Source organism: Salarias fasciatus, chromosome 3 (genome assembly GCF_902148845.1).
Source record: "Salarias fasciatus chromosome 3, fSalaFa1.1, whole genome shotgun sequence".
Taxonomy (NCBI): Eukaryota; Metazoa; Chordata; class Actinopteri; order Blenniiformes; family Blenniidae; genus Salarias; species Salarias fasciatus.
Window position 1 is genome coordinate 24602640 of NC_043747.1, and position 27124 is coordinate 24629763.

The following is a 27124-nucleotide window of genomic DNA, read 5'->3' on the forward strand; positions in this document are numbered from 1 at the left end:
CTTCTTTCCGCACTGATCCTTCATATTTCGAGGATGCAGTTGGTAGACATACTAGGCTACACTCGGTGTTGAGCTGGGAAATGTATATGTAGGATCCGATTAGAGCAAGGTGTTGAATCATTGCCTGGCAAGGAAGGAAAAACAGTTTTGAAAACTGCTGCCGCAGTTTTCACGGAAGTCGGGCTGTTACGTGTGCTTGGTTTGGAGTTTGTTTGATGGAAAATAAATGGACATATCTCATATCAGCAAACGATCACCTCAGTAACATCATTCAGGCTGTAAAGGGTGTCAGCGTGTTAGCCAAAAATCAGGCAGAAGCACTTCAGTGACTTCAAGTTAGGCTTAGCTTCTACATTCTATATTTCCCAAACATTTCTTTTTGTTTTAGTATACCTGCCCATTCATGAAGTTGTGTGCATCTATAGAGGTTTGTATGGACCTGTTTGTTGTATTATTCTATTGTATGAATGTCTTGATTTGTCTGTGCCAATAGTTGGAGGGTGGATGGGTGAAGACGTGAAGATAAATCCAACAATCTGTGAACGAACCAAGGCTGTGATACAGGGTGTAACTTTCAGTCAAATCACAGCAGCTTTGCCTCCCTGTGCAGGAAGAGCAGCGGTAACACCAGACTGCTGGGCATATTGAACCAGGATTCACAGACCTTCAGCACACACTCCCCTTGACCGTATAAAAACAGAAGAGACCAAACCAGATTACTCAGAAATCTCAGCACCAGCACTCCCAGTATGGCTACAATAGTGTGAAAGGCCTTCTGCTTCAATTGGTCAACCCTCTCCTGATTCCGAGCCCCTTCTCCTGGACCTGGACGGATCAGGAGACGGAGAACCGAGAGGCTGCAGAAGGAGATGACAAGCAGAAATAGGGCTAAAAGACCAAAATTGAGAATGAACCACCAGGGTCCTGTTCCTGCTAACCCTGTCACCAGAAAACAGAGCAACCACACGCCAGCTATAGGGACCGTCCTGATCCGGAGCCCCCGCTCGCCCCGCAGTCTCAGATAGGTGATGGGATGGACCACGGCCAGGTAGCGCTCCACACAGGTGAGAACATGGAAGAACATCTCTCCATACCAGGTGTACACCAGGAGGAAATCTCCAACATCCAGCAGGTGACAATCCCTGGAGAAGACGGCGTAGCAGCTGAGGATACAGCGCACGACGCCGACCATCTCCATGACGACCACGTGGTAGGTGAAGCAGTCCGAGTAGGACATAGCTGCTGCAGAGGACGTCGAGAGGCTCCGCCTCCACTGCTGGAGGCCGCGGTGAAGGATATAGATGCAGAGGGGGAGGAGGAGAAGAGCGTAGCTGATCATGGAGGAGATGAAGATGATGGAGGTCGGCGGTGACAGGAGGCAGTACGAGGAACCGGTGGAGGACAGCTGAAGATGGGGGAGGGAGTCATTGGCGGAGGAGTTTCCAGACATATCTGAAAGACAGAAAAAGCACTGGATTAAGTTCATACATCAGCCATAACAATACAACCAACCCTCCAATGTTGTGGTGGTTCAGAATTTTCTGTTAGTCTGCATTGAATTTTATTTTGAAAAACGCTTCACTTACATCAGTGGCATTAAACTCAATAACCCCCCCCCCCCATTTTTTCCTGCAAGTGCTCACTATCAGTAAAGTGTGCACTAACCTTTGTCCAGAGAGAAAACCTGCTACACTTGGAACCAGCTGCCAATGTTGATACTTCTCAGCATGAAATTAACGCGGTTAGCTTTACACTGCTGCACCAGGCAACAAAGATCTGTGTCCATGCTAAAATCCCCAGATCTCATATTAGGAATGACTGGAACTTTGACTTTCACTGAGCCAAACTCTCATGTTGTCACGTCACCCTTGAACCTGCATACCGGCATGTTCATGACAACCATAGATTTACAATACATAGACCTGCTCTGATGGCACCTAAAAACCGCCATCGTGTGGCTCTAGTGCATAATGGTCTATGCTACCATGCTGCCCACATGTATTTAACGCTTCATAATTGGTGCCACTTATCTATGCAGATCAGTGGTCAGTCAGTCATTTGATGTGAGCTCGAGCTTGGACTGAACATTTATGTAGATTGCTCAAATACACATGAATGGAGAGAACGAGCAACTGAACTCAAGTTTTTATGAAGTAATCACACACTAACAATGTTAAAAGATGATAAAAGTCAATTTTTCATGATAGGGCTCCTTTAAAATTTTCATCAACAGTCGAGCTGAACATCGTCAACTAGAGCATTCAAATCAAAGTAAAGAGAGTGAAACACAGCATACAGATGGAGAAATATATTCAGGAGGAATGCTCAAGCCATTTCTCAGGATCTGCATCAGCTTTACAATTCAAGATGTATGGAAAGGAGCCCCTGTTGTCCTTTTCCGCTGCCAAGGAAGTTATTTTATTTACTGAAATGTGTAATTTTAATCAATTTTTTCCATCAATAATTTGCACATATTGGTCTTAATCCAACACCAAGTGGTGGAAACTTCTTCTAAACACACTCTGAAAGGTTTCACACTTTACTTGAGCTTTTTCAGTGTTTCGAGTCCAGTATAGATAAATATAATCTGTTGCAATCAGGCTGACACTTTCAAGTGTATAAGGAGTGGATTTAAGCTTCTTGAATTTTTATATTGAGGAATGAAAATTTGCTAAGCTAAGTGTAGCTATTTGTTAATGGATTGTGTAGCTATTTTGGAAAAAATATCTAGAAAAAGTCTGTTTATGGAGTTTGACTCATTGAAATTATGAAATAAGCATTGAAAAAACTCACCTCTTCAGCTCTGAGTCTGTCTGAAATACTGAACAGGAAGTGGAGTTTTAAAGGCATCGTCTGTGTGTGTGTGTGTGTGTGTGTGTGTGTGTGTGTGTGCGTGCGTGCGTGTGTGTGCGTTTTGCATGTTGTTACAATCAAGTCAGTTTTCCCGGTCTTTTTACATGCTTTCTTTCACCTAGTCAAATTTCCACCTCGTTGCCGTGGAGACGGAGGTTAAAACCCGATACCCGATCAACCCGACTTGATAAAGTTAAGTCTGACACACACAAAAACACAATAAAAGGGACATTAGCCTTATTTATTTGAACTGCAAACTTTAAAATGTTTTATTAAGTTATTCAGTAAGAATCCAACTGTTTCAGTCTATAAACTGAAATCAGGCACATTTATCCATCTCAAGACAAACATTTACTCAGATACGATTACATTTTTATAGAAACAGCGACAGATGTGTATTCAGTCTTAATAGGAAACAGGCTTATTAATAAGATTTTCCCATGTTTTAGTGAGGCTGCTGTAGGTTTTGACTGCTGGCAGGCATTAACAACACTGGGCTTCTCTGAATTCTCATTCTTCGAGTTTCCACTGTTGCGTATCAGAATCACTTTCTTCAGGTGTGATTAATGAGGTGTCGTGTTCACAATGAGGAGACATTACATACAACAAAGTTCCTATGAAATTCACAAATACAATGCTTGAAATATTTTCATGAACTGATTCTCATTACTTCTCAAAGTACAGAAGTTACATCAAGATCAAAAGTCGTACTTTTTTGTTGTTATTTGTCTGTGTATGTGATTAATATTAACAAACTACGCATCTATCAAACATGTATATATGGGACAAGTGGGACCACCGCTGATATCTAGAGCTGTGATGATCAATTTTATTTTTGTTGTCGAACCCATCCATCCATCTATCATCCCTCCATCCATCCATCCATCCATCCATCTATCATCCCTCCATCCATCCATCCATCTATCATCCCTCCATCCCTCCATCCATCCATCCATCTATCATCCCTCCATCCATCCATCCATCTATCATCCCTCCATCCCTCCATCCATCCATCCATCTATCATCCCTCCATCCATCCATCCATCTATCATCCCTCCATCCATCTCTCCATCATCCATCTATTATCCATCCATCCCTCCATCCATCCATCTATCATCCATCCATCCCTCCATCCATCCCTCCATCTACCCATCCATACATCCAACAATACATACCTCCATCCATCCATCTATGCATACATCCCTTCATCCATACCACCATTCATCCATCCATCTGTCCGTCCATCCATCCATCCATCCATCCATCCATCCATCTCTCTATCCTTCCATCCATCCCTCCATCCATCCATCTATGCATCCATCCCTTCATCCATACCACCATTCATCCATCCATCTGTCCCTCCATCCATCCCTTCATCCATCCATCTCTTTATCCTTCCATCCATCCCTCCATCCATCCCTCCATCCATGGATCCATCAATACATCCCTCCATCCATCCATCTATGCATCCATCCCTTCATCCACACCACCAATCATCATCCATCCTTCCATCCATCCCTCCATCCATCCATCCTTCCATCCATCCATCCACCCATCCATCCTTCCATCCATCCATCCATCCATCCATCCATCCATCCATCCATCCATTCATCCATCAATCCATCCCTCCATCCATCCATCGAACCATCCATCACTCAATCTATCCATCCATCCATGAAAATGTTTGTGGATTTGAAAAACTATTCTTCCCAGGTCTACTTCAGATTAGGTTTTTCTTGGATTAATTACATAAGTAAGTAAGTATTAAGTAATGCATAGTTTCAATCCTTCATCCGCTGCCTGTCTTACTGCGCTGCAACCTTCTCTCCTTGTGCAGGAACAGCAGAGGTAAGACCAGACTGCTCGGGATATTCAGCCACATTTCACACGTCATCATGAAACACAAGTTGAGATCCTCGTAGATACTCCACACGATCCAGACTATAGCCCAAACCACCCTCAGCAGCAGCGCCCCCAGTATGGTGACCACAGTGTAGAACGCCCTCCTCTTGGATTGGTCCACGCCGGCCTTGGTCCCGCCCCGCTGTCCCGGTCCTGGACGAATCAGGACACAGAGAACCGAGACGCAGCAGAAGGAGATGGCGATCAACGCTGGGATCAGGAGGGAGATGGCTTCAACGCGAACCGATTCATCTAAGGTGAAAGCCATCCCTGCTGCACTGAGGAGCCACACACAGCTGATGGTGGCGATCCCGATCCGGACCATCCGCTCACCCCTCAGCCTCAGGTAGGCGACGGGATGGACCACGGCCAGGTGGCGCTCCACACAGGTGAGGACGTGGAAGAACGTCTCTCCGTGCCAAGTGAAAATAAGAAGAAACTCCCCCACAAGGAAAAACTTCAAATCTCCACTGTAGATGGCAGCGCAGTAGAACAAATACCCAAAGCCACCAATCAGCTCCATGATGGCCATGTGGTAGGTGAAGACGTCCAAGAGGCTGGTCGACGAAGCAGAGGAGGAGGAGGAGGAGGAGGAAGGCGGGGGCTTTTTCCTGCACTCTCTGGCAGCGTGGTAGAGGATGTAGATACAGAGAGGGGAGCGGAGGAGCATGGTGACCAGCGCAGACATGGTGAAGTAGCTCGAACTTTGTTCGGAGAAGAAGCACAGAAGGCACTCCTCCAGAGAGGAGCAGTGGGCAGGTTGAACAGAGTCATTGGAGGAGTTCGTCGACATGTCTGGATAGAAACAAACACGGAGAAAACTTTCAACTTTTGCAAGGATGGACTTGGAGTCAACGAGAGGAACCCATGTTGATGGAGAAGAAAAACATGATGTCCAATAGACCGTCATGGAGGGAGGTGGGTGGGAGGGTGGAGGAGGCTTTGGTGGAAAACTGCAGCATGGCAGTGAAATTGGAAATAGTTTTTCATGGAAATATTGCAGAGAGGGACTGAGATGGACAATAAAGAAGGTGGGATCTAAGACAGTGGCAAAGGGAGATGGCTGGGCTGTGATTGTCTCATTGTTTGAATTATTTTAACCTTAAACATGAGGCTTTCAGCAGAGAGCTGGGATAGGGTTCCCTCCTCCTTACATCAGTGAGATCTTTCGAAAATGTCACTGGATTCCAAAGAGATTTCACACTCTGACATTGAAATTGCCAACTGACAACAAATATAAGTCTGTATACGTGTCCCTCTCCCAGCAACATTTTCAAAAAGTTCTGTTTCCATCCATTTATATGGATAAGTCATTTTTGATAAGTGGCATTTTCCCGATTCCTTCCCGATTCCATAGAGATGGAGTCAGATCGTTTTCAACAAGTTGTGTTTTTCAGTGTCTGGATGAAGAGAGAATACATAATCTGGAATTTGTTGGGGCTAAAATAATAATGTTACACATTTCAAAGAAACAAAATAAAACCTTATTCTAGGCTCAATATTAAATTTGAAATATATAATCATTTACAAGCACACCAACCTTTAATCCAGTCTGTTTCTTCTTTCTGCAGCTTCACAGCCTCAAACTCAAGATATACTCTCTCTCTCTCTCTCTCTCTCTCTCTCTCTCTCTCTCTCTCTCTCTCTCTCTCTCTCTCTCTCTCTCTCTCTCTCTCTCTCTCTCTCTCTCTCTCTCTCTCTCTCTCTCTCTCTCTCTCTCTCTCTCTCTCTGTGTGTGTGTGTGAGTGTGTGTGTGTGTGTGTGTGACATGGTTGACTTCTGCATTCAAATTGTTGAAAGTATCTCTGAGAGGTAATGTTTTAACTAATCAAATACTTTGACTCGATATCATGACGATCCATGTAAATGTGCTTCACTGACTGATGGAACTCTTCACCTCTGTTACAAATATTATTATTATTATTATTATTATTATTATTATTATTATTATTATTATTATTATTATATTATTGTTTTATACTATCAATAAAACAATAACCCAATAAACTTTATTTGTATAGCAGTTACACAAACAGCTTCAATTCAAATCAAGGGATGAGAAAATAAAGTTAATGAGAGGATCAATACGATTGGTACAGAATGGCACGTTTAAAGACCGTGACAGATCAGAAATATCTCAAAGTGAAGAGTGAGGACTTGGGATGGCCTTCGTTAACAGCTGGGTGGAGATTATATCTAACAGGCAGGAGGAGGAGATCCCAGCTGCAGCACTGTCTGCTTCCACAGCGGTGGACAGACGGAGGTCCGAGAAGGAAGAATCACCGTCAGGAGGGATTGACATGATTCACAGGTCGATCTGGACAGACTTATGGTGATGAGTAATGAAAGAAGAAAACCTGTAGTGTACAAACATAGCCACTAGATGGCAGTGTTTCTGTGTCACTGGAGAAATGAGTAACTGAAAGAAAGACCGAGAGAGAGCGAGAGAGAGAGAGGGAGAGAGAGAGTAGGAAATTAGAATAGACAAGCAAAGAAAGGTGAATGTAAATAAAAAGGACCAAAGAGTCAAAAGGGTAAAGAGAGAGAGAGAAAGATGGAAAGAAAGACTTATAATTTTAGCATTTACCAACATCCACCTCACAGAGCATCGTCCTCCCTTCAGCATCCAGACTATAGAGCATCTTCCTCCCTATAACATCCAGATTATAGAGCATCTTCCTCCCTATAACATCCAGATTATAGAGCATCTTCCTCCCTATAACATCCAGATTATAGAGCATCTTCCTCCCTATAACATCCAGACTATAGAGCATCTTCCTCCCTATAACATCCAGACTATAGAGCATCTTCCTCCCTATAACATCCAGATTATAGAGCATCTTCCTCCCTATAACATCCAGATTATAGAGCATCTTCCTCCTTGATGATTCATCTGAAGTGAACAAAGTGAATATTTCATTCATTTTCAAACTGTTGACAGTTCAGCTAAAGCTAATGCTAACATTACCTTTATAAAAACATCTTAATGGAGCTTATTTGAAACAGTTATGGACTTTATTGATGATAACTGGAACAAAGTAAAGTAAAAAATAAATAACTGCTTGGAAAACCAACAGTGTCACATTGGCTTTGTGTGGTCTCTCTCTCTCTCTCTCTCTCTCTCTCTCTCACACACACACACACACACACACACACACACACACACACACACACACACACACAGTCCACACTCACAGGGGGAGTTTCCTGTTGTATGGAGCAAAGGCAGCAGAGTGGGAGGAGTGAGGAGGAAAAGGCAGGAGGGAAGGAATGTCCGAGAGAGAGAGAGAGGGAGAGCAGGAGGGAGAGGGAGCCTCTCAGACGGAGGTGTGACTCCACAGAGTCAGCAGCTCCTCTCCTCTCTCCTCCAGCTGGAGGTTCAAAAGTAACGGATCCCTGTGAGGCCTGCTCCTCCAGGTGAGCTCTCTGATTGGCTCGTCTGGCTCCGTATTGGCTGCCGGCTGCGGTCGGACTGGACCTGTACCTGCCTGGAGGCCCACCTAGTCGAACTCCCATCACTCCCTCCACCCGCCCTGCTGCCGCCGGCCTCAGGATGAGCGTAGCCGGGGAGGTGGTGTGTGAAGGCTGGCTGAGGAAATCTCCTCCGGAGAAGAAGCTGCGGCGTTATGTGAGTAACACACACACACACACACACGCACACACACACATAAAACATACACATATGCACACACACTGTTAACAGCAAACACTCACCGTGAAAGTAAGAAACTATGCTGCACCAAGCAACAAATAAGACTTCAATGTACAAAATGAATGAAACTGGCGGAGAACGTACGGTATTTATTGAAAAACTGACAAAATGATCAACTTTAAAAAAAGGACTTTCAATTTAATTCCAAACAAAAATTGAAAACTGATTTTTTTTTTTCAGTTGTATAGAAGACTAGATTTCAAAACACACTAAACTGATGTACTATAATAAAACATCTTCTTTCAAACATCTACAGAAGTTTTGTAAAATCTAATGAGAGAATTGGTCATGTAGTCCAAATCGTTCTTTAGTTGTTTTAATGTTTACTCCACTTTACACACCGAGTCACCCGCTCAAGTTTCATTGTCACAAAAACTGCGTTTACACAACAACGTTTTCAAAACAGAAAACTTTCTTTTTCACTTCCCGTTTGCACGGAGACGATGCTCGCAGTCACTGAAAACTCAACTTTTAAAAACATCTCCCAAGGTGGAACTTTTTTGAAGAAGTTCTGATGCTGTGGAAACATGGAAAATGCAGCTTTTGGGAAACTCTCCAACTGTTTCCATTTAAATGGTGCAACTTTTCGAACATGCTGCTAGTAGTCACGCTCATCACAGTGTTGATGCTTATGGCACATTGTTCTCTGCTCTGTGTGTGTGTGTGGTTTCCTTACAAAAACAACCAACAGCGCCAACTAGTGGCCCAACAGGCTAACTACATCCTTTTCAGGCATTCTGATGTTTCCATGGAAACGCACACTGTTGTCAAAACGTTTCTGTGTGAACATAAAACTTTTCCGAAAAGATAACAGAGAATAGAGAAGACAAACAGAAGACAGAAGAGGGAGACAGAAAGTGAGATGGTCCCTCACACGGTGTGTGTGTGTGTGTGTGTGTGTGTGTGTTCTGTCTTTGGTGCGAGACGAGCGTCGGTTAGTCCCTGTAAACAAATCTAAACAGGGGCTGCGAGGCTTACTTTCCAGTAAAGAATCAGCTTAGCACACACACACACACACACACACACACACACACACACACACACACACACACACACACACACTCACACAGACTGCATATCTGGCATACCTTACCAGTGAGTTGAGCTAATCTCATCTCTCCTCCATATTTTCCACCAAACCTCTTTCTCTGTTTCATTTCCTTTCAAACCTCTTCCCTCAACAAGTGTGGCCTCTGCTCCACTGGAGGGGAAACTGCTGGAAGAAACTCTTCCTTTTGATCTGTAACATGAGCTCCGAAAATACAAAAATCTCCATTTAAGCAGAGTGAAGCGATTCCAGGTCATGAGGAGGACTGCATTACCCAGAATTCCTCAGTGGACTGAATGTCCTCTCTCCTGAGAGGCAAGGTTTGGGCCCAGGCTCTGCTCATGATGGTATACACAGCCCGGTGTGTGTACACACACACAGTCGGCCGGCGCAGCTGTGTGTCTACTGTCAACACACACACACACACACACACACACACTCCAGAAAGGCACACGAAGAGGCCCGTGTGTGTGTTGGTGTGTTGTCCGCTAAGGATTGGGAGAAAGTTCGTGGAGCGTACTCCGTCACGCACTCTGTGTGTGTGTGTGTGCGTGTTTGTGTGTTTGTGCGTGCGTGCGTGCGTGCGTGCGTGCGTGCGTGCGTGCGTGCGTGTGTGTGTGTGTGGTGTGTGTGTATGTGTGTGTGTGTGTTACGTAATAAACTAATCGCTCTCAGCTGGGTCGGGTTGAGCGAAGACGGGAAGAAGGGGCGGCGGGGGAGGGGCGGGGCTCCCTGCAGATTTAAAAGATTTGGAAAAGTGGGTTGGAGCAAACCCAAGGAGGAGTGATGAGGTAAAGCTCGAGGACAATGAGAACACACACACACACTCACACACCCAAAAGGTCAAAAACAAGCAGAGAAGAGCTGCATGAGAGCCTTTGTTTTCCTTCTCTATCTGTGTCACAGTCCAGATCGCTTTTAGGGCCTAATTACGCGGCGATGATTTCAAGTTAAAATGCAAAAGTTTCGTAGCTTTTTAGGAGTTTTTTTCACACAACAGCGGAGCTCGGACACACGAGTCTCGTTTACACGTGTCCGAAAATCCACCGATAATCAGATTATGAGGTCAAACTGATCAGAAATGTCTTATATGATCTGATCCAATCAGATTGGATCGGAAGCGGTCGTCCACCCCGATCAATAATCCGCTTGGTTCCTCATATAAACAGCCGATCGCGTTCACGTCATGACGGGAGCAGAAAACAGGAAGCAGGAATCAGGAGAGTCCAAACCAAGACACGCAGAGAAACAGGACGGTGGTGGAGAAAAACCTTTAAAAGTGGTGTTAAAAACAACTGTTTTCAGTTCAAACACTTGTGAAGAACAGGACTATTAAAAACACAACTTTATGAAAATGGAACAATCCCAGGTCCGCTCAGATCGGAGGGATGGATTCACAGAAGAAGTGAGACGTTTGTCAATCTGCTGCCGATCAGGCGAAGAACAGAGGAGACTAGGAGCCGAAAGGCGGAGAGCTGCTGCTCAGGTCGGCTCGTAGTTTTGATTTGAGGCAGGATGGAGGAGGAAGAGTTATTTTCAATCCATTGTGACTGCTTCCTGCTGGGGTCAGAGGTCAACGGAGGAAACAGGACCGATGGAAACCAGAGTTTCACCTGATGTCAGGAAACTACGTGGGAATGATAAGGGAGTGAATCCACCGAAATTTCATAGAACTGACAGCTAGTTAATAAATTACATTTCAATAAGATTGTTCAATTTATATATTTTTTTTTTTAAGAAATGGGTGAAATAAATAAAAATATTCACAAATAATTTAATTGGCAATTAAAAATGAATACATTGATTATATCAGGAGTTAAAATGAGTAATTTAAAAATTAAAAATAAGGTATGCCAATATACTTTGTATTCTACGTTCACTAAAAGTAAAAAATAAATAAATAAATAAAATGGCCAAAAATATTTGAGAAATGAATAACATAAAAACACTGAAGAATAATCAGGTCTTTTAATGATGATAGAATTAACAGGATGGAAAATTGTTAAAAGATAAATATCACAGAAAAAAACTTAATTCAACAATGTAAAATTTTGCAGATATTCATTGTTTGATTCCTAAAGGACAAAGTATGGACACAGAATGTAATTAAAAAATTGTAAGCATGTCCATGGAAATACCCAGAGATCATTTCAGGAAGAAAAAGTACAGATTAGTAATTAGAAATAAATAAAATTAAGTATATTAGCTATTTTGAAGTGAAACAATGAATTACTTAACTAATGTAAAAATAAGATGAAAAAGTTTTGAAATAAGATCAAAATTAAACAGTTGAGAAGAAAACTGAAACATGTGTCTCGATAAGAAGCTTCTCCATGAGGTTCGAAGAGACGTCACCAGTTCGGTCAATAATCCAACCCTCTATTCAGGGGGTGTTCAACATAAGGCACCTGGACCAAAACTGTCCTGTAAGTGGTTCCAATCCAGCCCAACAAACCACCAAGCAAACGGTAAATCTTTCACAGAAAACATAGATTTGTTTTTACCCATTTTTAGTGGATATAGTACAACAGTGAGCTGAGCTAGCTAGCTAGCATTAGCCTCAAAGCCATGCTGTCAGATTAACCTTGTCCTGTGTGATCTGGTCTTTTCTTGTCTCGTCTCCTCAGGCTGCTAAAACTTTGATTTCACCCACCAGCCACCTTGTCTTGGTCTTAAACGTTGTAGCTCTTGTCTGTTTTCATGTAATTCACGTCTTATTTGGTGGGTAAACACGTCTTCTGCCACCTCTTACCGGCATTTCCTGTTCAGATACTTCCTCTTCCTGTCTGTGTTTGAGGGGACGGGCGAGAGGAAACACACTCGGTGGTATTTTAACTGCCGTGCACTTTGATGGCGTCCAGAGCCAGCGAGGCTCCGGCCAGCGGGGTTTTGGAGGAAGAACTCTCCAGAAGAGAGTCAGGTGCAAACACCCCGAACAGAATCCACTGCTCAAAGTCAGATTCTTCTTTGGTTATGGAAGAAACAACAAAAATACGAAGCCTCACAGAGACACATTTTATTATGGAACAGGTGAACTTCCCTTTCCGAGCGCCGTGTCTGTCTGTCTCCGTCTTGGTACTTCATTTCAGCTTTTTGCTGCATCTTGTCGTGAGTCTTTCGCTGCACTGACATCCAGATTATTGAACCCTTTCCCCCCCTCTCGCTGATGTAACCTCAGCTAACATCCAGATTACACAGCTCCTCCCTGTCGGGGTTCATGTTTCAGATTATGTCTGAAAACGCCGTCTGAGTAGATTTTTGGGAAAACGCCATCTTTGCTCTTGCGTGTAGACAAGAGGAGATGGAGATTAACCTCACAGTGTGAGACAGAAGCGTCATCAGTATCATCTGCATTCAACCTGTTTTTAAGGTAGAGGAGGAAACATCCCTTTCTGTAAGCACCCAGCTCTGTGTGAACGTGGCCTGAATGTGTCTCTTGCTTCAGGTTCCTTGGCTCCACCTCCTTATGTTTGATTGTTGTTCCACCCTGATGACTCTCCCCTATACCTGAGTGCGTGATCGTCCTCGCCTGGTGGCTGTGGGTTGATAATGGACTGGTTTTGTCTGCTCAGGTTGTCGTTTTCTGTGTTTCTCTGTGTTTCTCTGCATTTCTCGGTCTCTGTGTGGCTGTGTTCCTGGACTTTAGTCCTTGTGTTTCATTGTTTGTTTGGATTGTTTTGGATTACACTCCATTACTTCATTAATCACGAAGACTTGTTGTTTTTTTTTTTTGTTTTTTTTTTTTGAATACTTTTTGGGGATTTTTGTTTCACCTTGTTGGTGTTAAAATGAGTTTCCATCTACAAAAATGTCTGACTTTCTTCATCTCTGGGCCCAAACAATTTACTTCCTCCACTAACTGATGTAACTTCAGCTGGCTCCATCCAGTCACCATCATCTAATTTCAGATAACATGTTGTTACCAAACCTACAATTTAAGCCCCTTTTCATCATAAACCTGTCTGTCTGTGAAAAATGGTTCTGAATGCAGATGGAAGAAAACATCAAATCTTTTTTATGGCTTATTGAGTTGCAGTGAAAGTCCTTATGAGGTTAAAACGTCTAGCTTCAAGAAGTCAGAATGTCATCCTTCTATGAATCATAGAGCCAAAGACAAAAATTCAGATTTGACATTTTCTTATTGAATATCTGAAGAAGAAAAGACATTCGCTCATCAAACCTCTGCTGATTTCCAGTCAGATAACTTCTGCTTCCTGTCAACTGTGACTCCTGCATGCACAGGCTCATATTGGATTCTTCTCACCTTTATATGGTCGTCACGTGCGCGCGCTCACTCACACTACGTACACACTGACAGCATACACTTAACACGAGTGGTGAGTTAAGTCTGAAACATGACTCGTCGTCGTGGATTTGCTCGGGGGAGATGGACTCTTCCCGCCGTGCCGAGGCCTGGTGACGGTGGCCGGGGAGTCGCGTCAGATTTTCAGCAGCTCACTGTGAGCGAGGGAGTGACGGCTGGTTAGCGTTCATGTTCACTGGAGTGGAAAACAGAGAGAAGCCAGGTCGAAAGTCTAAACTCCTGATGTGCTGTCTGTGAACGCTTACATGCTGGTGGACGAAGAATTCCCTGAGTTTGTATTTTCTGAAAACATGAACAGCTGATTGAGACGTTCAAGGAGTTAAATCAATCTGAATTGATAAGGGTCATATTAGAGTTTGAACTCCCCTGGTAGCAGAAAATCATGCGGTATTTAAGTATATATTTTGAAAAGTGGTCAAAATTCAGGTTAAAGAATTATATTTAACAAGAACACAGAGTAGAGTTAGAACGATGTTGCTCAGTAGTTTAAAGGTGCTGTAGGCAGGATTTTGCTAGTCAGTGCTAAGTTTTCTGTGTTTTCTTTGGATTAAATGTTAGAGTATCCGTTGATAATCCTTTAGGAGTGTAGCATAACTGCACTACCGCGAGGGTGCAGCGTTTCCATCTGTCTCTGTTCTGAGCTGAAAAGGAATCTCGACAGCTCCAGGTATCTTTGACCAATCAGCAGAGCCCCTGAGGCTCTAACCGTGATTGGTCGAGGGGCGTTCGTCACACGTTCTTGTGGGAGGGGCCTAACTTGTGTAAGGGCGTGATGTCAGAGAAAACAGGACAGGATTGGCTGTGCTGGGTTTCAAATCGCCATCTTGCTTAGGTAAACCTAAGCAAGATGGCGGAGATGCTGAATCTTGCCTACAGCACCTTTAACTGCTAAGCATGTAACGCTGAGTCATGCTGCTTGCTACACGCTAAGGGGTTTCAGAGCTCACACACCAGTGATGCTACATGCGACATGCGACATGCTAAAATGTTTCAGAGCTCACATACCAGGATTGCTTTATGTTAAACTTGATTAAACTGAAACTGAAAAGCCTTTATTAGCCCCACAAGGGGAAAATTTACAACATCACAGCAGCAAAGTGACCGTTTGATCGAAAAATTGTGAAGTTTGTTGCTCCCAGACTGTAAAACCTTTTCTGTTTGAGGTGTTTCACATTTTCTTGAAATTTGTCTTGATTTTCTGATAAAGTGACACACTCCTCTTCTGTCCTCAGGCGTGGAAGCGGCGATGGTTCGTGTTGCGGAGCGGCCGACTGAGCGGAGAACCGGACGTCCTGCAGTACTACAAGAACCAGCAGTCGCGTCAGCCGATCAGGACCATCAACCTGAACCTGTGCGAGCAGGTAAAGAGACGGAGACGTGGTCGCCCAATGCTGCTGAACTAGAAAAGAATGGCTATCTTTACAACTTCTTTATTTCCTTCTTTACTATCAAGAACCAATAGGGTTTGAAAGTCTTTCCTTGATTTGGCTTTAGTGTTTTATCTTTTGCACCCTTCCGTACCTGAGTCAAGTTCCTCTTATAAAACAATACATTCTTTTCTGAAAACCAGCTGAAATCCTCATTTTAAAACCACAACCTCACAGAGCACAGATGGCGCCCTCTGCTGGACTACAAATGTCTTTGTGTCCTCTCCCACAGGTCGACGCCGGCCTCACATTCACAAAGAAAGAGCTGGAGAGCAGCTTCGTCTTTGATCTGAGGACGGAGGAGAGGACCTGGTATCTGGTGGCCGAGTCCGAGGAGGACATGAACCGCTGGGTGGCGTCCATCTGCCTGCTGTGTGGCTTCAACCCCACCGACGAGGGTACGGCGGACATCACTTCATGTTGAACCGTCAGAAATAGTCTCTTGGTTTTTGTTTTTTCTTTGTTGGGACCCATTTGATTCAACTTGAAGAAGTAACGAAAGAACAAGAAGTAAGAAAATCAACATATTGAGTCACAGGAGTCTGAGAAAAAAAACAAAACAAAAACGAAACAGTCCTCGTTTTCTTCAGAAAGCTTTCCAGTAAATGGTGCAGATAAAAGTTCCCCAGCAGGAAGTTACAGAAAGGTTTTCATCCTTCAATCTGCTGTTTAAATTCGCAGTTCCAGTCAGACCTCCCAACTCATCTGCCTCCATCCTTCCAAGCATTAACACCACCGTCGTCTCCACGGTAACGGGGTCGGTCCCGCCCCCTTACGACCCGGTGAGCGTGCGGCACCTGGAGCCGGACGGCGGCCTGGAGGATGATTACCTCTGGCTGTCGCACTGCCAGACTCAGCTCAGGTAAAGGAACAAATGCACACGGAGAGAAACAGAGCTTCGCCGTTGGGTCCATGTTCTCGTCCATGTTTGACACTATGGCGCTGGAGGAACATGTTTCCATGACAACACAGGGGGAATCACGTTTCCATGACTATGGAGAAAATATTACCTATTTCACTTATCTATGGGAATTTGAAACTGAGCAACATTTTTGGAAATAATGTCAAAAATGTTTTCTTACCGAGATACCCTGAGATGCCAAAGTATGTGTGTTTGGAATATACCCAAGACATGTTTTGCAGAACGTTAAACAGTATAAAGATCTGTAATTTGGAGACGAATAGGTTAGTGTGTATTCAAACAGCAATTTTTTTCCCTTTATTTAGTTGAAAGGAAAAAAGAAACAGCTGACGGTGAATCAACTAAACTAAATGAGCGGCAGGTTGAGACGCGTCGGCTCTCAGGACAGAGGATTAGTTATTTGTTTTGGATCACACCCACAGGTTTCCAGCTTTAGTTCATCAGAGCAGCTGGTGAAGAAGCTTCTCTGCCTCCTCAGTCGGAAAGATTTTGACATTTTCCAGCAGCTTCAGTTGGTTTTCGTTCAGGTTTGGTTCTCGAGCTAAAAGACAGTGATCACTGGGTAGTAGGGAGTTATCTGTGACCAAGCCACTCCTCCATTCAGACAGAAGGAACTGTAAGTGCTTCACCTCTGTCTTCCTCCAGGCCTCCTCTGGGTTCCTCCGCCTCTCTTGAAGCCGACTACAACGACAACCTCTACCCTCCCCCCTCCGCCACTTCCTCCTCCTCCTCCTCTTCGTCTTCTTCTCTGCTTCCCAGCAGCCTCCCTCCCGGCCCCCCGGCCTCCTCCGGCTACAGGACGGCACCTTGGACGGTGGCGGGGATGTCGAGCCCCCTCAGCCAGTCTCTAGACGCCGGCGCCACCCCGGACGCCCAGAAACGAGGGGCCAGACCTCGCTGCCACCCGTCCCCTCACCCCAGGAAGCACTCCTTGGACTTCCACCTGCGTCCCGTTGCCATATCTCTCACCGGCGACAAGCACCCGACCACGTGCACGCCGACCGGGTACCAGGTCCCCCGCCCGGCGTCCACGCCCCAGCCGCCCCCGCCCCGCCGCGTGTCGTCCACCCCCAGCGTTGACCCGTCCACTCAGTCGGAGCTCCACGCCGCCACCGCCACTCCTCCCCCACGGCCGCCGAAGCCTTCGGCCGTCGCCTCCCAGGGAGAGAGCTCAGCTGCGCGCCCCAGTCCCGCCACGCTTCCCCGAAGCATCTCCGAGCCGGACAGGAAGGATGACGACGATGGAGGATACCTCCCCAGAAGTCACACCATCGTAACGGCAGGGCGCTTGCAAACGAGTAAGAAACAAATCACTTATCTTTCCCTTTTTAAACAAGAGAAAACTGTTTCCCCATTTGGAAAACATTTATTTAGTGCTTTAACACTGCAGTTCACGTTCATCCATTCACACACCAGTGGAGGCATCCAGTGCAAGGCACGCAGTTTTAGAGGTTCAGTGTCTTGCTCAATGACACTTTAGCATGTGGACATGGGGAGATGGAGAATCAAGCCAACATCGTGAGACGATCACTCTGCCAACCGAGCCACAGCCGCCCCATTTTCGAGAAAATAGAGACAGTAACTTGATAGTAGGGCATGCTACGATTAAAAAACTCTTAAACATGATCAATCCACATTTATATTTAGGCCCCAGATCAATACAATCGAAGATATAAAATGCAACCTTCTGTTATGCCTTGGGGCTGTGGTGACATGGTGACACTGCTCAAAGATACTGAAAATGCAGCTTTTGAAAAATGCTCAGACCTCCCACCTCTGTCATCATGGAAACGGGGAAATGACACTTTCTGGAAACACTCAGGGGTCGTCTCCTTGTAGATGTAGATGGAGGTAATCCCGGTATTGCGCATTGACACTACAATTAACTGTTCCTCTGCACATGCTCAGTAAATGGACAATCAGAACAATGTTTTCTTCAAGAGTGTCATGACTCCCCGTCCAGAGTCTCCTGGTCCTCATCTATATATTAAATAATTTTCTTAAGTCTCTCAGAACCAGAAAAGCTGTGGACACTTTTATCACGGTGTTTTGTTATAACTCAACATTCTGCTCAGACAACTTGGTGTGGACCTGGCGCCACTTGATATTAGCGTCGTAGCATACTGGATCTTACAGAAACACTTTTGCCCACAAACTCTGCTCTTCTGAAGTAATCTTTTAAGTACAAATACTTAAGGATTTCCCCACATCAACCCTAACCCTAACCCTAACCCTAAAGTACATCTTTATGGATTTTTTATGAAAACTCTCTTGTCTTCAGTGCATTCAAGAACAACCACAAACCTAAGCAAATCTCTCAAATGTTTCTCAAATCTGCTCCCAGAATAATAGTTTTATCTAAGAGCTGTGTGGTTGTTAAGTAGGTCAATGAAACAAACATTTTAATGTCTTTATCTTTTTCTTAATGTTTCAAAAGTGTTGGTAGGAAGCTGGCAGATTCCAGCGCTGCAGTTAAGAGGCTTTGGCCTGCAGAACTGGCAGTACTGAGGGATTGAACCCTTCAGTCTGAAAACAATCTGGACCTGTTTGTGGCACAATGACGTTTACATGAAATGTTTTCAGGTGAAAAACAGAAAACTTTCATTGTTTTGTTTTGTTTTGGTTTTTTTTGGTGTACGGTCCTCAGAGCCACTGAAAAGGCAAAGTTTTCAGCACTTCTCCCATTTCCATGTTAACAGGCATCCTTTTCAGGACGTTGCCATGATTTGAGTTTTATCAGCAAGGTGAGAACTTTGCCCTGAAATTGGCACAGAGAGGGGTTCAGTCTTCAGGAAGAACTCATTTCCCTTTAAGACTGAGCCGAAGTTCACTCAAAAACAAACAGAAAGCTTATATTTTGAGTAGGAGCCTGAATCCGACACACGCCGCTGCCCTCCTACACGCCCGGGCTTGATGCTTCGTGCACAGACGGCTGATTGGCCAACGTCTTAGCAAATACTGTCCCTGCCCATCGACGCTATGAAGCCATGTGTGTCGGGGAACCAGCAGTTGGGCAATGAGGGAGAACAGGCATGTGTTGGAAAAGGTTCCTTTTTTTGTTTTGCCACTCGGGGATGAGACCTCCCACCAGCAGGGTAACTCAAAAGAAAGCTTAATTAATACAAACAGAAAATGTGATGATGATGATAGTCTGTCAATGCAGAAATGTGTGTACGCCATTTAAACAGTGGAGGGCTGAGAAAGATGAATAATAAAGCAAATAACTTGTGTAGATCTGAAATGACTGATGTGGTTAAAATTTTATAAGTGCAACAAGTATGATTTTTGGTAATTGGAACTTTATGCAACTGTAGACAAACTATTTGGTAAAAGCTGAGCAACCAGGCCTCTTCTTTATTTTAAAGGTAGCAGATCTCCACCTCTTTATGTGTCGACGTTTACCAAGCATTTGCAACATTTATTTGGTGCTGGTTGAATTATTAATTCCACATTTTGACCACTTCAGCAGTTATAAAGCACTTTACACTGTTAGCCGCGTTGACCTAGTCACACAAACACACACACACTCAAAGAATGTTGTGTTTTCATCCATTTCCATGGAGACGGAGACAGAATGTTTTCAAAAAATTCCACCTGGGAAGCTGTTCTCAAAAAATCCTCTTTGAGCACCGTTGTTGAGTAAATGACAAACCAAAATGTTCCGTTTTCAGGAGGCCTCCGACGATGTTCTGCGTCTGTTGCTGTGGATCAAAATGAATCCAGTTAAATGCAGACCTGATAAAATTAGCACCATGTAACCACTTCAGTCCGATCATGTCTGCACCATCAGATTGAAATTTAAATCACATCGGAGGGGATGGTTTAGTTCAGATTTTGATCAAATCTTAATCCATGTCAAAGCTTTGAACACGTGTCTGTGGCGTAAGTTCAGCGAATGCGAACCGAGCATACACACAAAAAACCGTCATGTGCTCATCTCTTTCTGATTTGCACCAAGAAGCTTTCTTTGATTGTTGCAGTTTAGAAAATATTTTTTCTAAAAAAGGACCACAACCACAGCTCATAACTGTTAATTCTATTTTTGATACTGACGGGCTTCCAGGTTGTGGGGATCTGTGCACATGCATGAAAAGCATTCTGGGATTGATCCACTGAAATCAATCATGCCACATCTTGGTTGGAATTAAATTGGTGAAATATTCTGATAACTTTATTTGGTATTCATCACAAGCTGATGTGGTCGTCTAATCAGAAAGAATTCAGTCTAAATGACAAAAAAGAGATGATGTGAAGACCGCTAATGTTTTCCAAAACGTGAGCTCAGCTGGTGAGGTAAAATACATATATCGTTTGAAGTTGGTTTCCCATTGGACAGTGTGCAACTACACATTCTTGTACGGGTGGGAAACAGACTTCGACATCAGCCAGCCTCCCCAGTCAAGAGTCAATATGATTTTTAGGGACAGAAGAAAGTGTACACCGTTCGTCTCTTTGCAGAAGCTGATGTTCAGCAGCACTCAGTTCCAGGTGGGTGACAGCAGGTCTTCATTCTGTCTTTCAGGCTCCGAGTCGCTCCACATCCCTCGATCGCTCGCTGACAGAGCCAGCATGTTTGAGTTCAGCGAAAGTTTCAACAGCTACTTTGTAAGTAACTGAAAGAACGGCTCTTATGTCACATTTAATCCTGCAGGCAGTCGGACACAACGCTAAACCTCCTTATTGCAGCGTGTGGAAACACTGAACTCCGGATTGGAAATGACAGATATTTACGTCAGTTTAAAAGCATCTGACTCAAAGGAAAAGACACTCTGCAATAAGAATGAAGGTGAAAAGTCCCATCAGTGGCACCAGGGGTCATATGTACATCGTTTACTTGTAGAAATGTAGTTACTCTTTATTTTTACCTTGTTTTAAATCAGCCCAGAAATTAAATTGAAAGAAAATGGCTGGAAAGAGGCCTCTGCTTCGTGAAAATCTGTCCATAGTGTTAGCTCATTGTTATATAATTTCAGAATAATCTGTAGCCAATCAGAAGCTGGGCAGGTCTTGGTTTCATCATCTTAGTGAAAGAAAAAAAAATCAGCAATCTTGGCTCGTAGATAGTGCTGAGTGGTGCATCATGGGGGATTGACGTCCGCAGTGCTGACTGAAGATAAGTGGCTCGATGCTGTGGAAACCCTGGATGACACCACCGGTCCTAAAACCCATTTCACACCTGGGAGGATTTTTCACACAGGAAGTCTCGGCATTAAATAAGACTGTCTGACAAAATATGAACTTTTCTCTGTTCATGGGTTCATTTTTTTTCCTGCTTGCTTGTGCTGAAACTAATAGGAAAATACCAGTTTTGCTTTTAAGACCAGGGAAATGAAACCTTTGATTTTCACATCTGAGTCTCGTCTGCCTCTGCTATGCCCTGGTCCATCGTTACTAAAACTACTGTGAGACGTCAAGAGTGAATTCATAAAAAAAGACAAGTTTGAACATCATGATGGCCATATCTCTGATCTGTCCAGATCTACAAGTGAGGAAAATGTACTTTTCACCCCCTCCTCAGTTTAATAAAGGTATGGTACCCCTGGGCAGCGTCTGCTCTGAAGACGACGACGTGGATGAAAACTACGTTCCCATGAGCGCTGCCACCACCGAGCCGCCTGTCGCGTCACGGTGAGTGGAAAATGTTATCAGACACACTCTGCTCTCATTCGGAAACCGTTGATTTCTTTCATTATTATTTGGAGAACACTCATTTTTATACTTCGAAATCACACATGTCCATACTGACTTGACTTGTGAAGAATATTTCAAGACATTCAGAAAGTCTTCTCCCATGTTAGGGAAAGAACAATAAAACAGTTTCAGTGACTGAATGTGGTCGAGGGTTAGAATCCAACACCAGCTCCAGAAATAAATGGTTTTCACTAAGTAGAAACTGAAAGGCAGATATAATAAAAGGGTTCTCCCGTGTGTGCAGAGGGCCTCCGCCTCCTCCCTCGGACCCCCCGGTTCAGCTCCAGGATGGGAATTACGTCCCCATGACCCCGCTCACCCCCTCCCTGCCCACCCACGCCGCCCACACGGCGGGTGACACGGCGTCCCTGGGGAGGCAGGTGCCCCCTCCCGCCCACATGGGCTTCCGCACCTCCCCGCTGACCTCCGTGACCCCCGGGACCCCGCCGCCCCGCAGGAACACCGGGAACGCCGTGCGGGGGGGCGACGTGGAGGCCACGCCCCCTCCGATTCACCGCAACCTGAAGCCGCAACGCAAAGGTCAGACGGTTCATCAGGAAGAGTCTTTTTCTGGACTGTTGTTCATTATTTTGATGGTAGTTTGTGTCCAGTTGTGGTCATTTAATGTCTCTTCAGATTGTGCGTCTCTGTCTTTCTGTGCCAGTTCACTGTCTCTCAGTCGTGGTTTTGTGTTTGTCTGTGGTTGTTTTATGTCTGTTCCTGGTAGAATTTGTGATACTGTGTTGTAGTTTTATGCAGATTTGTGGTAGTTTTATGAAGATGCATTGTGGTTCTCTTCCATTTATCGTAGTCTTATGTTGTGTTGTTATTTTGGGTCTTTTTTAGTTTTCTAACAGTTCAGTTTTTTTTTTTTTTTTTTTTTTTTTTACATAGTTTTTTTGTTTCTGTTTGTGTCTTTCTGTTGTTGTGTTGTGTCTGTTTGTGGTATTTTATGTTAGTTTATATGTTTCTGGCAGTTTCTTTTTGTTTTGGAGCTTTGTGTATTTTGTTGTAGTTTTTTGTTTGTACTAATCGTATGCTCTGTTGTAGATTTGTGTCGTTCCACTGTGATTTTGGATGTTTGTAGTAGTTTTGTTTGTTGCTGTTTTAGGTTTATGTTAGTTTTATAATTTTGGTTTATAGATTTGTGTCTTTCAGTTGCAGTTTTTTAGTCTATTTGTTGTAAGTTTATGTCTTTGTGTGCAGGAGTGTGTGTGAATCAGCCTGCAGAGAGAAGCGACAGTCAGACAGCTGGAGAGGCGTCACACAAAACCAAAGGTACAAACACTTCTGTTAAGACCCTCCTCTTTTATTCAGTCACTTTTAACTCCTTTTCGGCCTTTTTTGTTTGACTTTAATCGAGCCTCATCTGACTTTTAGCCCATTCTGTATCAGCTTCATGAACTAACTCCTATTTATGCCAATATTCATGTGACGTTTGTCCCATTTTATGTTACTTTGTTCCGTATTATATTTGTATAATTGTAGTTTGATTTCTGTCAAATTTACCAATTTTTAGAAACATAGAGCGAATAGTTTTCTATTTTTCTTATCTTATATGATTATTGACTAACCTTCTGGCAAACTATCTCTTTTACAGCACCATGTGTGACTCTCAGCTTATTTTAATAATATTTTGATCATTTTATATATCGCTGTCAACTCTTTTTGTTTCGCTTTTAGTTTTTTTGACTCACTTTCCGTTCATTTCTGTCATTGTCAGCTTTGTTTTCATCACATTTAGTTCATTTTGTGTTCATTTTAGTTCATTCTGCATCATTTTTAGTTATTATAAGCTTCTTTTAGAGATATTTACTTAATCCTTTCATCTTTGTCATTCTTTTTTCCTCATTTAGTTCATCTCTTTGTCACATTCTGTTAGTTTAACATCATTTTCAGCTCTTTTTAGCCACATTCAGCTTAAAGTTTTTGTCACATTCCTATATTCCTGTTTTTTGAGGCTCACGTGCCTCAACATTGACTGAGTAGATTTTTCAAATGATTGCATTTCCTTTATTTGGCCTTTCAGCCGGTCGCAGGTTGAATTATTTACCTGCTCTCACTTTGCATCGCTACAGGGTGACAGGAGCTGAGCTGCAGCTTAAAGAAACCTTCACATGAAATATTGATCCACCGCTACAATGTTTCTGTCAAACGGCTTCTTTACCCCGTTCTGCTCTTTAATCTCAATGCTTTTTCTTGAAAAGTAGTTGTTCTATCTTTTTGTTGTTGTTCATGTGGAATTTGTTGTGTTTGTTGTTCCATATTAAAAGTGACTTTTTTCCGTCTGTCCACCAGTGAAACCGGCTCCCCTGGACATCAGCACCGTGCCTCAGGACTGGCAGGAAGTCCCGCCCCCTGTGCGCTCCCCTGTGACCCGGACCTTCACCAGAGAGTAAGAGAGAGAGAGAGAGAGTGTGTGTGTGTGTGTGAGTGTGTGTGTGTGTGTGTGTGTGTGTGTGTGTGTGTGTTTGTCCAGAACCAGCTGAGCTGTGGCGCCCTCCTGTGGTGCAGAGCGATGCTGCAGCCTGTTGTTGGAACTCAGCAGACGCTCTGCCGGGTTTTTCAGTAACGTTGAGCCACATTGTGTGTACTGACGGCCTTCATCGTGTCTCAGCCCGTCCAGCCGCCGCACGGCGAGGCCGACCTCGGGCCAGAGCTCCTCCCCTTCCTCCGACTCCGACGACCCCGACGAGAACTACGTCGCCATGACGACCTCCAGCCTCAGCTTCAGCTCCGAGGAGCCGGTAAGACTCTCCGCCTTCACTCTGATACACGACATCAGCTGGTAGAGTGGCTCGTCCTTCACTCTGGGGGTTGATGGTTCGACTCCCGATCCTCTAAACCCCAAGTTTTGAAGCAGTGTGTGTGTTTGTAGTCTCTGAGGCTGATGCTGCACCGTGCCTCCGAGGGCGGAGTCAGCAGCCCGATGCTCAGACGAGCCAGAAGCGACAAGCAGGTGGAGTACCTGGACCTGGACCTCCACACCGGGCGCTCCACCCTGAGCAGACAGGTGCTTAACGTCTCCCTCACTCACGATAATAACAGTAAAGTAAGTTGATTAAAGTTACACAGCAGCATGTTTTCTGTTGTCAGAAACGCGGCACAGCCGAAGGCGGAGCGGGCGACAGCGAGCAGACCGGGTCGGGCGAGGAACGTGCACGAGGCGAGCGCACGCGTGTGGACTACGTGGTGGTCGACCCCAAAAGGACCAAGGCCCTGAGGAACACCAGAGAAGCATGGCATGATGGGAGGATGTCCACGGAGAAGGAGAAATGCTAGGAACTCACACAGATGAAAAAAGACTAAAACAAGTTCTGTAGACTCCTCCAGCTCAATTTCCTCATGTTGAAAAGATGCTTTGGAGCAAAGAGCGAGAGGAAAAATGTCTGAAATGTGAAGTGGAGTGATTGTAGGTCGGTTCTCCTTGAAGTTCTTCTGAAGATCCTGTGGTTTCTGACAAATCCCTGTAAAAAGCAGAGCTGTGAGTGAACCTTGCCTATAAAGTGAACTCGGGATCCTCAGCTGCCCGTGTTTCAATCTCTAACTGAAGACCACCTCCAGCTGCTGTTGTGATCGCTCTTGAGTACAAATGAAAGCATCACACTGTATTCAATTTACAGAAACACACTAGCTTCACACACACAGCTGGACTCGCACTATGGATCAATGAAATGGACTAAAACACTTCGAAGCACGATGAAAATGACAAAAAAACACTTTTTTTGCCAGCATGTCACATGTGTGAACAGCCACATTGGAATCTTAGCTGACGGTACTTTAAATTGTTTTAGTTCCAGCTCGGAATGAAAGCGGCAGGGCTTTTGGAAGATATGCTCCCGAAATACACAAACCATTTGGAATTCCAACCCTTTCTAGGGCTTTTAGACCTTTTGGACCTTTACAGTAGAAATTCATCTTGAGGACAGTTACTCTCTACACATTGTGTTTCCTGCTGAATTTGTGATAAAGATATTGAACTGTGGATTGAATCACTTCTTCTGATGATTAACTCCTAAATTTTCCAATGAAGTCATCCTACAATGAGTCATTTTTTAATCAAATCTGTGATTGATGTAATCTGTTACTGCTGAATAATGTGATTAGATTCTAAATGAATAAACACTGCATCACTGTCTGGTCTTCAGCATCTTCCTGATGTGGCACGGTGCCCTACGAGCCATAATCGGTTCATTAATTGAGTGCAGCTGGTCGGGTGGTGATCGTCCCAACGCCCCTATAAGGCCGAGTGTGTCGGTTCAGCTCCGTTTGGCCACGTGATTGTCTGTCTCACTGCAGCGGGGAGACAGCATGGCGTCTGGTGTGTGTTTGTCAGCTGTACTGCAGTGAGAATGAATGACAGCTGATGTGTTGAAGTAAAATCAAACAACAATAAAAGCAACACAAACTACTTCAAACTAATTTATTTAAATGTACACTTACTCACTGATATTTTAATCTGTCTGAACTGGGTGAATATAGTCTTTTGGTGTTTTCTAAGGGGCAGTATTGAGTTGAAACTGATTCATTTACACTTCCACCTCACTCCAGCTGAGCCTGTTTTCACTGAAATAGCCACAGTTTTAACTTTGGAATTTAGTTTCTTCCGAAATTTTTGCGTTTTGAAAAAACAACTGAACAACGGACTTGAAAAGGAAAATTGCGCTTCAGTTTCCCTGTTTGAGAAGAATTCTGACTGAAATAATTACTTCTTATGGTTATATCTGAACTCAAGCAACTGATTTTAGCACAGTCAAAATACCTTTTGTTCACTTTAGGAGTGTTTTTAGTTCACATTAGGTTGGACTATCATCTCTCTGTGAATTTGTATCCTGCAATACCGGTATTTTAATGTCATTGTCTTAATAATACCACTGTGAAATATGTGTACAGTGAGCAGCCTTTAAGTCAAATGGCTGGTCATGTAGATATTGATTCACTGTCAGTATTTTCTGAGCTCAGTCACTGATCAATACTGATAAACTCTGTAGTGAGTGTTGAAATGACTAAAAGTGTGACTTTTAAACATACACTGTGTAAATATGATACTGGTCCAAATGATCATAATGCTGATCTGTGATCAGGTAATAATCTGAGGTATCCAGCCTCAGGTTTTTTTCAGCAAAGATCTGGGAAAGTGAAGAAACCTGGAATCTTTGTCATGATCATTGTTATTGCAGATTATGTCCACTAATCTTTCCTCATTTCATCATCACAGAATGTCTGTAAGGAGGATCAGCAGTAA

General features: G+C 44.0%; 2 protein-coding genes across 2 annotated transcripts in view; one reads left to right on the forward strand and one right to left on the reverse strand.

Moving 5' to 3' along the window:
- LOC115382558 (ribonuclease inhibitor-like) overlaps positions 1-27124 on the reverse strand; it is a 350185-nt gene that overhangs the window by 253166 nt on the left and 69895 nt on the right. The window lies entirely within an intron of this gene.
- Positions 8058-26015, forward strand: LOC115381136 (GRB2-associated-binding protein 1-like). Its single transcript, XM_030082376.1, has 13 exons — positions 8058-8383; positions 15072-15200; positions 15499-15664; positions 15948-16128; positions 16834-17486; positions 20711-20793; positions 21707-21816; positions 22124-22419; positions 23086-23157; positions 24178-24274; positions 24497-24626; positions 24758-24892; positions 24976-26015. The coding sequence occupies exons 1-13, from the start codon at positions 8309-8311 to the stop codon at positions 25159-25161; spliced, it is 2313 nt and encodes a 770-aa protein (XP_029938236.1). The 5' UTR covers positions 8058-8308; the 3' UTR covers positions 25162-26015.

Coding starts and splice junctions, on each gene's coding strand:
- LOC115381136 (XM_030082376.1), top strand. CDS start 8,309: ATGAGCGTAGCCGGGGAGGTGGTGTGTGAAGGCTGGCTGAGGAAATCT. Junction 16,129..16,833: donor CACTGCCAGACTCAGCTCAG/GTAAAGGAACAA, acceptor GTCTTCCTCCAG/GCCTCCTCTGGGTTCCTCCG. Junction 20,794..21,706: donor AAAGTTTCAACAGCTACTTT/GTAAGTAACTGA, acceptor CCCCCTCCTCAG/TTTAATAAAGGTATGGTACC.